Genomic DNA, 13298 nt, shown 5'->3' with positions numbered 1-13298 from the left:
CAACAAGAGAGGCCGCAATAGTGAGAGGCCCGCGCACCGCGATGAAGAGTGGCCCCCGCTTGCCGCAACTAGAGAAAACCCTCGCACAGAAACGAAGACCTAACACAGCCAAAAATAAATAAATTAATTAATTAATTAAAAAAAAAAAAAACACACAAGTATCCCTTGAGCCAAAATTAAAAAAAAAAAAAAAAAAAGACTAAGGGGAAAAACAGTGCCTGAATAAAGCTTTTTTCTTTTGTTTCTCTTGCTTGAAACCTAAAAAAAAAAAAAAAAAAAGGTGAATGAACAATGGCCCCCAGTGCCCACTTTGGGGCAGGCACAGCATTGAGCCTGCCACGCGCCTGCTGTCCCTCACCCTCAGAGGAATCCCAGGGAGGTCAGTGTCATGATCACCCACCACCCACCTCCCAGACAGGCAAAGGCCCCTGCCCAGGGTAGCCAGGTTTACTTTCTGCCCTCTGGGCCTGGCACATAGTAGGTGTTCAAGAAACTGCAGGGCTCAACTGGACCAAAAATCTGGGCTCATGTCCGGGAGCACCTGAGGAAGGGCTGGGGAGGTGAAGGCTGGGAGCGGACCGGGAAGGGCAAGGACAGCAGAGAAGGGTCGGTGTGATGCTGTGGGTGGTATGGAAACATGGCGGCGTCTGGACAAAAGCCGGGATCTGCCCCCTAGTCTCTAATAGCCGCAACTCTTCCCGCTCCTCAGCCAGACGGCAAATCACCAGAAATCTGGACCTCCCTGGAGACTCCTCTCTCTGTGTCATCTACCCCTGGTGTCCAGTTCCACAAACACTCTCTCAGCCTCTGCTCTGTATCTGATCCTGTGCTGGGCAGTGCTGGGGACATGGTGGTGACCACAACAGCCCTGGTCTTGCCCTCCCACGACTCACAGTCCATTTGAAGAAACAAACCAACCCCCTGACAGTAAGGACCCAGGGTGGTCAGGGCTGGGACTGGGGATGAGGGTTGCACCTAACCCAGTCTGAGAGTCAAGGAGGGCTTCCTGGAGGAGGAGGAGGAGTTGTTGCATAGGCAATGAAATAGAGCAGAGGGAAGCAGGGATGTGCTGGGTAGAGAGAGCACAAGTGAGGCAGAATAACTGGAGCAGAGAGTTCCCAGAAGGAAGGGATGTTCCGTGAGGCTGGTCAAGCAGGCAGGGGCCAGGCCATGCAGGGCCACAGTGAGGAGCTGGGCTTTCTCCTGAGGGCAGTGGGGAGCCATAGCAGGTTCTGGGCACCAAGAGGGGGCCAAACCAGGGCCAGAGACCAGGGAGGAGTTGGGGAGGGGAAGCCAGACAAGGTTGTGGGTGGGGAGACCTGGACCAGGGCAGGGGCTATGGGGAGGGAGACAAAGGCACACAGGGCATTTAAGAGGCAGGCATGATAGGGTGTGGTATGCGATGGGGAGAGGGGGATTGGACTTCAGGGACAAGGCCCAGTCTCTCTGTCCCAGTGACGGTGGATGGTGGCGCCAATCCCTGATAAGAGGACAGGGAAAAGGAGCAGGTCTGGGGGAAGATGTTGTCGAGGTCAGTTTGGGACAGGGTGAGGGAGAGGTGCCCAGGGACATCGGGGGAGGGGGGCAGGCATCCTGAATGACACTTAGGACGAGGTCCCGGTCCCGGGCTCAGGGGAGAGGGCTGGGCCAGGACAGAGAAGGGTGAGGTGAGGTCACAGGAGGGGTGGAGGGAACAGGAGGCGCCAGGTCACCCACAACTCACCTGGCCGCACCCACCCTTCTCACCTCACACTACCCCCACATCAGAGCCCCGCCCTGCCAGGGCAGCTCAGGACGAGGTGCTGGAGGAGCAAACCAGGACAGGTGAGCCACAGGTATGGCCCCCTGCCCAGAAGCAGGATGCTCGGGCCTTGGAGAAACCAGGACCCAGAAGCCATTAAGATACCAATAATAACACGTTTGTCAAGAACACTTTTCCCCCAGATCCCTCCATGGCCTCTGCCCACATCATCTTCCCAGAGACAGCCTCCCTGACCCCCCCACTCTGCCCCCAACTCCAAAATCACCAGCCCCCTTCCTGGCTTTTTTTTTTTTTCTTTTTCTTTTTCTTTTTTGGCCACACTGAGTGGCATGCGAGATCTTAGTTCCCTCACCAGGGATTGAACCCGGGTCCCCTGCATTGGGAGCACGGAGTCTTGACCACTGGACCACCAGGTAAGTCCCTTCCTGGCTTTATTTTTCCCCCCCGAAGCACTTATCTCCATCCAGTGTGAAATAGACTTTGTTTATTTGTTTACCCTGCAAATGTCAGCCCCATGAGGGCAGGGATTTTACCTACCAGCCTCTAGGACAGTGCCTGGCAGACAATCTATGCTCACTCAATATTTGTAGGATAAATGAATGAGTGATTTCTTGAGCCTTGCTCCGTGCCAGGCATCGTGGTAAGTACTTCACACAAGTTCACTCATTTCATTTTTTACAACAGTCCATGAGGAGTGTACTATCATGACTCCCATTTTACAGATGAGGAAACTGAGGCCCAGTGGGCTCCATAACTTGCCCAGGGTCATGGAAGCTGGGAAGAGTGGAACTAGGTCCAGTAACGTCAACCACACCTCATGTTTGGGACCCGACTCTGCCAGGTGCTGGCTAACTTCCTGACATGTAGCATCTGCTCTCAACAACCCTGAGTAGGGGCCACACCATCCCTCTTTTTCAGAGCAGTCAATGGAGACTCAGGAAGGGGTTGCTCCCAGCCCCACTTCCAGTAAGTGCAGAGCCAAGGTCAAAACTGGACTCTCTGTAGCCCCAAAGTCTCCACATACACCCATTTGACATATAGAAACAACAAGGCCTCAGGAGGAGAAGAGAGAGAATGTGGATTTCTCAGCCCCACGCAGGAGGCCAAGAAGCAGAGCCCCAAAGGAAGTGTGCAGCCGCCAGCCTTCCCTTCTGTGTGGCTTTGGAAACAGAGCCACACAGGCCTCCCCCACCTGCAGGAACTTGGGTAAGTCAGAGCCCTTACCTGGTGCCTCAGTTTCCCCATCTGCCAGTGGGGGTTCTGACAGTGCTCACAGCACAGGGCAGCCACTGAGATGACACCTAAAGGTCACCCACAGCTTTGGGGCTGGGAAAACGGCAGTCACAACAGATGGGTTTTATCCCTTGGTGACCCCCAAGTTCACCAGGGAGACCAGGGCCTGGGCCGTGGGTAAGAACTGCCCTAAAATCTTCCCCTGCCCCTCCTTCCTCCTCCCCGATGACCTGGTTCTTCTCCTGGTACCAAACCTGGGTCCTCGGCACAAAGAAGTTTAGGCAGCGCCCCAGGAGGCCTGGCCAGGTCGTGGCCCCTGGCCCGTGCCTGCCACACCTGCTCTGGTACCCAAACGGGGCCCCAGATCCTCGGTGACTCGATCCCTCCAAATTCAGGTGATCTCCCCCGGCTCCAAATCACCGAACCCTCCCAGGTCCGGCGCCAGACGGAGCCAAACCCCAACCAGGAAGGGTCTCGGAGCATCGGGCCGCCAACGCCGCTGTCTCCAAGAGCTGGGTTTGGGGTGAAAGATGGTGCTGACCAGATGCAGCTGGCTCCTCCTCAGTGGTGAGCGAGAATGGCGCCCCCAGAACCTCAGCCCCCACGGCCTCGGGGAAGGGAGGGGATCCCCGGCCTGGGGAGGGAAGGTGTCAGCCGGAAATCCAGCACGTCCGGAGGATAGCTCTGCTTCACACAGGCACAATTTGCTCCGCTAAGAGTCACCAGTGTGGGGCAGGCTGGGGACCGTCACCCAGAGAGGTTTTCAGGGTGGACTTTGGAGATTTCTAAGAGTGGGGTGTAGGCTAGGGCAAGGGAACCACTGCTATGCCTTCATTCATGTGGCAAACACTTACTGAGCTCTGGAAGCCTTAACTAGAGCAAGTTGTAACCAGCCACTCTGCCCCTCCCTCAGGCTATGGTTTGGGCAGTTGCCTTCCTCTTCTCAGCCTCAGTTTCCTCATCTATGAAATGGGCCTAACTCCTGGGGTCGTTTGAAGGTCATTCCAAGCAGCATTTACTAGTGCTTACTGGATGCTATTCTAAATGCTTTCCACGTATTCATAACCACCCTATGAAGAAGGCCCACCCATGACCCCCCACTCCATAGACCAGAAGCCTGAGGCTCAGAGAGGTCAAGGCACCGGTCAGGGTCACACAGCCAGAAAGCGGCAGGGCTGAGCGCTAGACCCAGAGGCCTCGCTCATAGTCAGCCTTTATCAGCACGGAAAGTACCAGAAACCAAGCCAAGCATGTAAGCACTTCTTACGTGAGAACCGCCGCGTCTTCCCAATCCAGGCAACCACACACAATTCAAACCCAGGCAGCCCCAACCAGCTAGTCAGGTTTGGGGCTTATCTGTTGGGTTGAGAACAGAAGGGGTGGAGTGTATTAATCACGGCCCTACTTTCTGCCTCTGGAGAGGCAGAGGAAGGGCGCCGGACCGGGAGTCGGGGCCCAGGGGCTGCACTCGTAAGTGGAGGCCTAGTGACTCTCACAGCGGGAGGGGGGGAACCCTCTGGGTGGTATCCAAGGTCCTGCAGGCTGAGCATGTGCTGTGAGCTTGCTGTGCGCAAAGACTTAGGCTAGATCCTTAGCATAGCCCATCAAATCCAACCCTCAGATCACAGCCCCCTCCCCAGGACTGAGACTCCACACCTGGCTGACAGCTTCTGCGCACTTACTTGTGGGAGGAACACATGTGCCAGGAGCCACATCTCCCCCTCCATCAAACGTGGGGAGCGATCAAGTCCACCTCATCCCACCCCTCTGGCTCCTTTTCCTCAGCCGCTTTCCTGAGCGCGGGGGCCGAGATCACTATCACCCCCGAGCCTGCCCAGCCAGCCGAGGGCGACAACGTCACACTGGCTGTCCAAGGGCTTTCAGGGGAGCTGCTTGCCTACAACTGGTATGCGGGGCCCACGCTCAGTCTGTCTTACCTGGTGGCCAGCTACATCGTAAGCACAGGCGATGAGACCCCTGGCCCGGCCCACACGGGGCGGGAGGCTGTGCGCCCCGACGGCGGCCTGGACATCCAGGGCGCCCTGCCCGGGCACTCGGGCACCTACATCCTGCAGACTCTCAACAGGCAATTTCAGACGGAGGTGGGCTACGGACGCTTGCAGGTCTATGGTGAGACACCCCCCAGAGCCCCCTCTTCCCCAGCTGGGCTTCCCCATCTCCTTCCCAATCCTTCTTTAAAAAACAAAAACAAACAAAAAAAACTCTAAAAAATATTAAAACCATCAAAAAAAAAAAAAAAACCTGACCTAAAATAACATTAAAATGCGCACCTCCTCCCAGATGGCTTCTGGGATTAAACCTGCCTCTCAACCTGTTCTTTGCCCCTCTGGCTGGGGGTTCAGGGGCACCACCGGGATCCAGCCATGCCCCCTGCCTGGGGAGGGGGAGGCCCTGGAAGCAGGCAGTGCCCGGCCCCCTCCCCCTCTGTCTCTTGCCCCACAGAGATCCTGGCCCAGCCTGTGGTCATGACCAACGGCACGGCGTTGGTGGAGCGCCGGGACACCCTGCGCCTGACATGCAGCAGCCCCAGCCCCGCCGAGGTCCGCTGGTTCTTCAACGGCGACACCCTGCCCATCGCCGTCCGCCTCGGCCTGTCCCCTGACGGCCGGGTGCTGACCCGGCACGGCATCCGCAAGGAGGAGGCCGGAACCTACCAGTGTGAGGTCTGGAACCCGGTCAGTGTCAGCCGCAGCGAGCCCATCAACCTGACCGTGTACTGTGAGTCCTCCTGGCCCAGCCCCTGCAGAGATACCCAGTGCCCCAACCTCATAGATGGGGAAACTGAGGCCAGGAGAGAGTGCCCAAGGGCATGCAGTGAGTCAGTAGGCCAGCTGGGGTTAGAAAGCAGGGATTCCTCATAAAATGCACTTGACCCATCTCCTAAGGACGAAAGACCACCTTTGAAATGGAATAATCCTTCCCTTTGAATCAATACCTCCAGGACTGGTCGGTTTTGAAAGGGAGGGGGGATGGCGTGAGTGGTGGAATGGGAGGGGAAATAAAATTAAAAACATAACCAAAGCATGGAGTCATTCCCAGGGGCAGCAGATATGCAGTGTGGCATCCAGAGAAAGGAAATCACTCAGGTACACGAGGGCCGGCAATGTAGATAAACTTAGAACCTAGAATCCTACAACCAGGGCATTCTGGATTTAAGAAGCACTGGATTCTAGACTCTGAGAATCCTAGAAACTCTAGAAGCAGAAATTCTTAGAATCTTAGAATCTAATTCTAAAACCTTAGAGCCACCCAACCCTAGAATCTTAGAAACATAGATTTCTAGAATCTTAGAATCCTAGAACATAGAAACATCTGCTCTTGGAACGCTAGAATTCTAGACTCTTAGAATGGCTTATCAGAAACCATTTAGACTTTTTTTTTTTTTTTTAATGGAAACCATAGATTTCAAAAATATCTTGAAATGTTGTCTGGCCCAACACCCTCTTTTTACAGAAGAGAAAACTGAGATTCCCCTGAGAGGGAAGGTGATTGTCAAGATCTCAGAGCAAGTTAGAGATCCATGTGGGATTCGAAAAGGCCAGAGCTCTTTTTCCCCTCCAGATACTCCCAGGGGCCCATCCTGGTGGAAAGAAAGCCAGGGGGGTGCCCACCTCGACCACCCTCTCCCTCCACTGCCCCGTTTCTCTCCCTCCCACCCCCCCACAGTTGGCCCAGAACGCGTGGCCATCCTCCAGGATTCCACCACCCGCACGGGCTGCACCATCAAAGTCGATTTCAACACATCTCTCACGCTGTGGTGCGTGTCCCGGTCCTGCCCGGAGCCTGAGTACATGTGGGTCTTCAACGGGCGGGCCTTAAAGAATGGCCAAGACCACCTCAACATCAGTAGCATGACGGCAGCCCAGGAGGGCACGTACACGTGTATTGCTAAGAACCCCAAGACCCTGCTGTCTGGATCTGCCTCAGTGGTGGTCAAACTCTCTGGTGAGTCGTCCCCGGCCTGACCAACCCCTCCCCTTCATGGAGGCCCAGCTGGACTCAAGCTTTGGTTGCTCTACCCGCCATTAGGCCACCATTTGCCCAAGAGATGATTGGAGAGTGAGAGATTCTCAACCCATTCGTTGGCCAAGTGACAAAGTGGCATATCAGGTGGACCCTCTTCATCCAGGTGACAAAAAGAGGCAGTCTGTGCCTTGTCACCCAGAAAACAACTGACAAATCAGGCTCTCTTCCTTGAGGGTTGGCAAAGTGAGAAATGGGCCACATGTCCCAAACCGTGCAGCTGCAGAGTGGGAGAACATTCGGATGTCCCTTCATATGGGTGCCCATGTTCTAAATTCAGTCTGTCACAGCTGCTCCAGGCTGGACCCACTCCCTGCCAAACAGACAGCTGAACCTCAGCGCATCCAACTAGATAACCCAGTTATCTGGCCCAGATGCCGGTGTGCGCACGCGCACACACGCGTACACGCATACACTCCTGGAAAATCACAGCCAGTCGTTGGCAAATGGAAAAACACAGCGAGAGAGGCACTGTCTTGCCTCTGTCCTGAAACAACCTGGCGGTGGGGGTAGTGCAGACACAGCTGGTGCTCTCAGAGCCATCAGGATCCTCAGGGGACATTTTCTCATCCCCCTGGGGATGGTGGCTTTGAACATTAGGGCCTCATTCATTCCACCTTGGTTCCTTCCCAAGTGGCCACCATCTCCCAGGGACAGTGGGAACGGTCCTTCCCTCCCTCCTCCCTCCCTCTTACTAACAGGCTGGGCCTCATCCAAAGGGTGGATACTCTTTCACCCAAAGCAGAAATGGCATTCCCAGAGGTAAGTGTACCTCCTGCCCCACCCTACTGGGGCCTTAGCAGCTGGTCTTGGCAGGAGACAGGGGGGTGGACCGGATGACCTCAGGCGCTGTCCAGAGCCCTGTCTGTGCAGGTCAAGATGGGGGGGGGGGGTGTCCAAGGTGTGCAGGTATGTGCAGGGAGTGGGTAGAGCGCCCCCAACGGCCTCCTAAACCGTCAGCACCCCTGTGGCAGGTGCCAGGGGAGAGACAGAGGAAAGGGAGACGTCACCCTTCTTCCACCTGGGCGAGACTCTGATCTGACGGAGGAGACATGGTCTCTGCCCTTGCAGAGATGGCCTTGAAACAGGGAAGCATAGCCTCCCTATTCAAGAGCTGCCAGTCAGGGAGAAGAGGCAATGCCTCACACTCCATTCCAGCAGTGATGAAGGAGACATGACAGACACCCTCAGTGAGCTTCCGGTCAGATGGAGGAGACACAGGAGACACTTGAGGAGATTTTGTATTCTGATGGGGGAGACATGGTCTTGAGGAGACATGGCTTTTTTTTTTTTTTTTTTAAGAATTCCTAGTCTGATGGGGGAGACACATTTCCCACCTTTGGGGTACTCCCAATCTGATGGGGGAGTACAAGCCCCCCACTTTCTAGGAATTTCCAGTCTGATGGGATAGACATGCCCCCATTCAAGTTCTGGCGTCCCCAGCCTGACTGGAAAGACCCAGCCTGAAAATAATCTGGAATTTCCAATCTGATGGAGGAGACATGGCCTCCCACCCTCTGGAATCTTTCAACCTGATGGGGAACTATAGCCCCCATATTCTGAGGTCTCTTGAGCTGACAGAAGAGACGACACCTGGAGTACACAGCTCCCAACTATCCGATGGGGGAGACACGGCCCCCATATTCTGAGAATTTCCAATCTGATGGAGGAGACATGACTCAACCCTCTAGGGTCTTCCAGTTTAATGGGAGAGATATTTCCCCAAAGGCTGGAAATTCCTAGTCTAATGGGGGAAGAGACAGCCCCCACTGGGGTTTCTCAATCTGACGGGTGAAGACAGCTCCCTGGCAGACAGGCATTGCTGAGACACACAATCCACCTCCATACCACACAAGTCACCTCCTTCCTCTGTCTCCCTCCCTCCAACCCGCATGGGGAGTGCCAGCTGGGGGAGGCATATGTGAGCTGGCCGGGGGTGGGCGGGGGACGCTCTGCCCCGCGAAGGCGCAGCTGACCCAGCCCCCCTCGCTCTCTCCCCAGCGGCCGCGGTCGCCATGACAATCGTGCCGATGCCGACCAGGCCGATGGAGGGCCAGGACGTGACACTGACCGTACAGGGCTACCCCAAGGATCTGCTGGTCTATGCCTGGTACCGCGGGCCTGCCTCCGAGCCCAATCGGCTGCTCAGCCAACTGCCGTCGGGGAACTGGATCGCAGGCCCCGCGCACACAGGCCGGGAGGTGGGCTTTGCCAACTGCTCGCTGCTGGTGCAGAAGCTGAACCTCACCGACGCCGGCCGCTACACACTCAAGACCGTCACGCTGCAGGGCAAGACTGAGACGCTGGAAGTGGAGCTGCAGGTGGCCCGTGAGTGTGCGGGAGGGGACGGGGAGAGGGGGGCCTCTTTTCAGACAAGGGCTCCCAGAAGAGGGGCTCCGCTTTCTCCATCTGACTTGGGACTCCCCAAATGGAGCTCGTGCCTCTTCTGTCAAACTGATGACCTAGACCAGGGGTAGATAGGCTTCCTCCATCAGACTGGGGACACTAAACGGGGCTTCCATGCCTTCTCTCTTCTGTAAGAGGCACACCAGACCAAAGGTTTTAAAATACAGTGTGTAGTCTGAGGGTAAGGCATCCTTTTTCCTGGACCATAAAACACAGGAGGTACTGCCTCTACCACCATACTGGGGGAATAGGCTAATGATGGGCGTTTAGCTCTCCCATCAGACTAGAGGTACAGGGGGCGGATCCTGCCTCCCTCTTCAGACTGTCAACCTCGACAATGGGGATCATGTTTCATGCTTTGCGTTACAATAAGAGTGAGAACAGAATTCCTACTCTCAGAAGGTAAATTAATCTCTCAAACTGAAATAGGGACGATCTCCTCCATCAGGATGGAGATTTCTAGGTGGTGGGAATTGTGTTTCCTCTTCAGACTGGAAATTCCCTATGTTCAGGAACAATGTCTCTTCCATCAGAATGGGAATTTCTAGATGATGGGAACCATGACTCCCAGTCAGACTGGGAGCTCCCAGAAGTCAGGAACAGTGTCTCCTCCATCAGACTGGGAGCTCCCAGATGTTGGGGACCGGTCTCCCCATCAGACTGGGAGCTCCCAGAAGTCAGGAACAATGTCTCCCCCATCAGACTGGGAGCTCCCAGATGTTGGGGACCGTGTCTCCCCATCAGACTGGGAGCTCCCAGAAGTCAGGAACAATGTCTCCTCCATCAGACTGGGAGCTCCCAGAAGTCAGGAACAATGTCTCCTCCATCAGACTGGGAGCTCCCAGAAGTCAGGAACAATGTCTCCTCCATCAGACTGGGAGCTCCCAGAAGTCAGGAACAATGTCTCCTCCATCAGACTGGGAGCTCCCAGATGTTGGGGACCGTGTCTCCCCCCTCAGACTGGGAGCTCCCAGAAGTCAGGAACAATGTCTCCTCCATCAGACTGGGAGCTCCCAGAAGTCAGGAACAATGTCTCCTCCATCAGACTGGGAGCTCCCAGATGTTGGGGACCGTGTCTCCCCCCTCAGACTGGGAGCTCCCAGAAGTCAGGAACAATGTCTCCTCCATCAGACTGGGAGCTCCCAGAAGTCAGGAACAATGTCTCCCCCCTCAGACTGGGAGCTCCCAGAAGTCAGGAACAATGTCTCCCCCATCAGACTGGGAGCTCCCAGAAGTCAGGAACAATGTCTCCTCCATCAGACTGGGAGCTCCCAGATGTTGGGGACCGTGTCTCCCCCCTCAGACTGGGAGCTCCCAGAAGTCAGGAACAATGTCTCCTCCATCAGACTGGGAGCTCCCAGAAGTCAGGAACAATGTCTCCTCCATCAGACTGGGAGCTCCCAGAAGTCAGGAACAATGTCTCCCCCATCAGACTGGGAGCTCCCAGAAGTCAGGAACAATGTCTCCCCCATCAGACTGGGAGCTCCCAGAAGTCAGGAACAATGTCTCCCCCATCAGACTGGGAGCTCCCAGATGTTGGGGACCGTGTCTCCCCCCTCAGACTGGGAGCTCCCAGAAGTCAGGAACAATGTCTCCTCCATCAGACTGGGAGCTCCCAGAAGTCAGGAACAATGTCTCCCCCATCAGACTGGGAGCTCCCAGATGTTGGGGACCGTGTCTCCGCCCTCAGACTGAGCAGCCCCAGAGGTCTGAGGTGTCATGTCCCTGGAGCCTTGCCTCCCCCATCAGAGCAGGCAGTCTCAGAAGCCATGTCCCTGAGTTAAGGACAGTGACCCCCCCTCCCTCAGACTTGAACCTTTCAGGATCAGGGACCCAATCACTGCCAGACACCCTAGCACCCTCCTTCACCCATTCACTCATCAAACCCTAGTTTTCTGGGTCAGTGTTGTGGGGGAGAAGGCTGGTCAATGAAGCAGGCCACCCCCGATGAAGCCTCGGAATTCCTTTTCACTCTGTCTCTCTTCTCACAGTCAACCTCCCTTCCTCGCACAAGGACCAACGCCACCTTCCTGAACCTGAACCTGGCACAGGCTGAGCATGGGGCGGGTGGGGCCGCTGGGAGGCCAGGGTTGGGCAGGGGAGAAGAAGGAATGGGGGCACTGGGGACCTGGTCCCCTACCTCCCTGACGGCCTCCTCCACCCCTGTGCCCCATCCTCCCCCACAGCCCTGGAGTAGCACCATGGCCCTGGAGACCTCCAGAGAGACCAGCTCTTCGTGCCACCCTCCTTGTTTCCTCCCCCTGAGTGGAGGACCACTTGCTTCCAGCAAGGATGCAGGACCATGGTTCACGGTTCTCCTGCTTCCACCCTAGAGTTAGAGCCAACAGGGCCCTGCTCCTTCACTGAGCTGTCGGAGAGCCACAGAGGCTATAAACATCCTGGTTAACACACGCCTGTGTCAGCCTCTCCTTCCACCACTCCCAACCCTGCCATTCCTGGTCGCCACCCTTGCTTCTTTTCCCACCCAAGATTATTCTCAGTCTGGCTGCATGCATGTGCAGGGGTGCCCAAAGCACAGGGCTCCAAGCCCCCACTGCTTGATGTCAGGGCCTTAGGCCCTTCCCACATCTCCCCAGGTTATATCTGAGGGTCCTGCTTCCCAGTGGCCCAAAGAGTGCCCCTCCCGTGGCACCAAACAGCTGCCCTGTTTGAACACGGCCCTCCCCTACACTGCGCCTCACTCCATAACCCAGGGACTGATATGTGCACAGGACAAAGAATGACCAAATTTCTCAAGAAGAGTTCCAGCATCTTCTGGCCCTCATCCATTTAACCAAAGAGGCCCTTTTGTGTCCTCCATTGTCCTGGGATTCCCCCACCCCCACCCCATGTATCTCAAACATCACTTGCACAGTCCTAAAAATATCTCCCTCCTCCTCTAAACACACGAAAAAGCCCCTATGAATAAATGAATGCAAATGGGGCAGGGGTGGGGTTGAGGGGTGGAGAGCAGGGCAGTGGGAACCGGAAGGAGTGTGTCTTCTAACTCCTCTCACTAGTAGGGTATGAGCCGCAAGCCTAACCCAGCCAAGATGACCCACTATAGGGAGACCCTTGGTGTTAGTCAGAAGTGGTAATAGCAGACTCCAGGCTTGGGGTAGAAAGAGAGATTTGGGCAAGGATGGAAAGGCCTAGTAGAGAGATTTCCCAGAAACTTTCAAGACAGATCCTTTCTGGGGATGGCCATGTTGAGCTGAGATGGTGAGTGGTGAAAGGCACCCAGAATGAGGGTTATAAAATCTGGGTTAGAATCCTGCATTTGCTATGGATTCACTAGACTCTCAATTTGTCCATCAGTAAAAATGTGTGGACTTAGGATAGACTAGAGTTTTCCAAACCATTTTATTAGCCTCAGAGCCCTTTCCTCAAATGCAAACTTACATGGTAGGTCAATATATTATTTAAAATAGCAATGCAATAAAAGTAGATATCAATTCAAAAGCTATAGTCCTCCCCCTCACCAAATTTCTACACATTTTTGAAAAATATCCTTAAATTTAAATAATACTTGGATTACAGAGGCAATTAAAATGCAAAATACCAACCAGAATCAATTGCCAGTGAAAACATAATATCTATATCTATATCTATATCTATATATATATATATAGAGAGAGAGAGAGAGACTGTGGGATATGACCAAAGCTGCACTTGGTGGGGGAATGATAGCCTTAAAGGCTTAAAGGCATTGAGAGCACTAAAAAGAAAAGATTTTGAAATTGAGCAAAATAAGGTTGCCACTCAAGAAACTAGAAAAAGTCCATGAAATAAACCAAAGTAAAAAGGTAAGGAATTAAGAAAAGTAAAAGAAGACATGGATGAAGTATAAAAT

At 54.6% G+C, this 13298-nt stretch overlaps 1 protein-coding gene across 1 annotated transcript; it reads left to right on the top strand.

The window, feature by feature from the left end:
• Positions 1-2688: 2688 nt before the first annotated feature.
• Positions 2689-11849, top strand: CEACAM16 (CEA cell adhesion molecule 16, tectorial membrane component). The gene is made up of 8 exons (XM_059905466.1): positions 2689-2728; positions 3391-3511; positions 4422-4465; positions 4781-5125; positions 5459-5734; positions 6683-6961; positions 9041-9360; positions 11437-11849. The coding sequence occupies exons 1-8, from the start codon at positions 2689-2691 to the stop codon at positions 11776-11778; spliced, it is 1767 nt and encodes a 588-aa protein (XP_059761449.1). The 3' UTR covers positions 11779-11849.
• The last annotated feature ends 1449 nt before the right edge of the window (positions 11850-13298 follow it).

This window comes from Balaenoptera ricei, chromosome 19, assembly GCF_028023285.1.
Source record: "Balaenoptera ricei isolate mBalRic1 chromosome 19, mBalRic1.hap2, whole genome shotgun sequence".
Taxonomy (NCBI): Eukaryota; Metazoa; Chordata; class Mammalia; order Artiodactyla; family Balaenopteridae; genus Balaenoptera; species Balaenoptera ricei.
Note: the sequence above shows the minus strand (reverse complement) of the source record. Positions and strands in the feature narration are given on the sequence as shown.

What these genes read in the sequence shown, in the direction of transcription:
- CEACAM16 (XM_059905466.1), top strand. Translation starts at nt 2,689, where the DNA reads ATGGAGACTCAGGAAGGGGTTGCTCCCAGCCCCACTTCCA. An exon ending in CATCAACCTGACCGTGTACT is followed by an intron (nt 5,735 to 6,682) that starts GTGAGTCCTCCT and finishes ACCCCCCCACAG; the next exon opens with TTGGCCCAGAACGCGTGGCC. An exon ending in CGCTGGAAGTGGAGCTGCAG is followed by an intron (nt 9,361 to 11,436) that starts GTGGCCCGTGAG and finishes CTCTTCTCACAG; the next exon opens with TCAACCTCCCTTCCTCGCAC.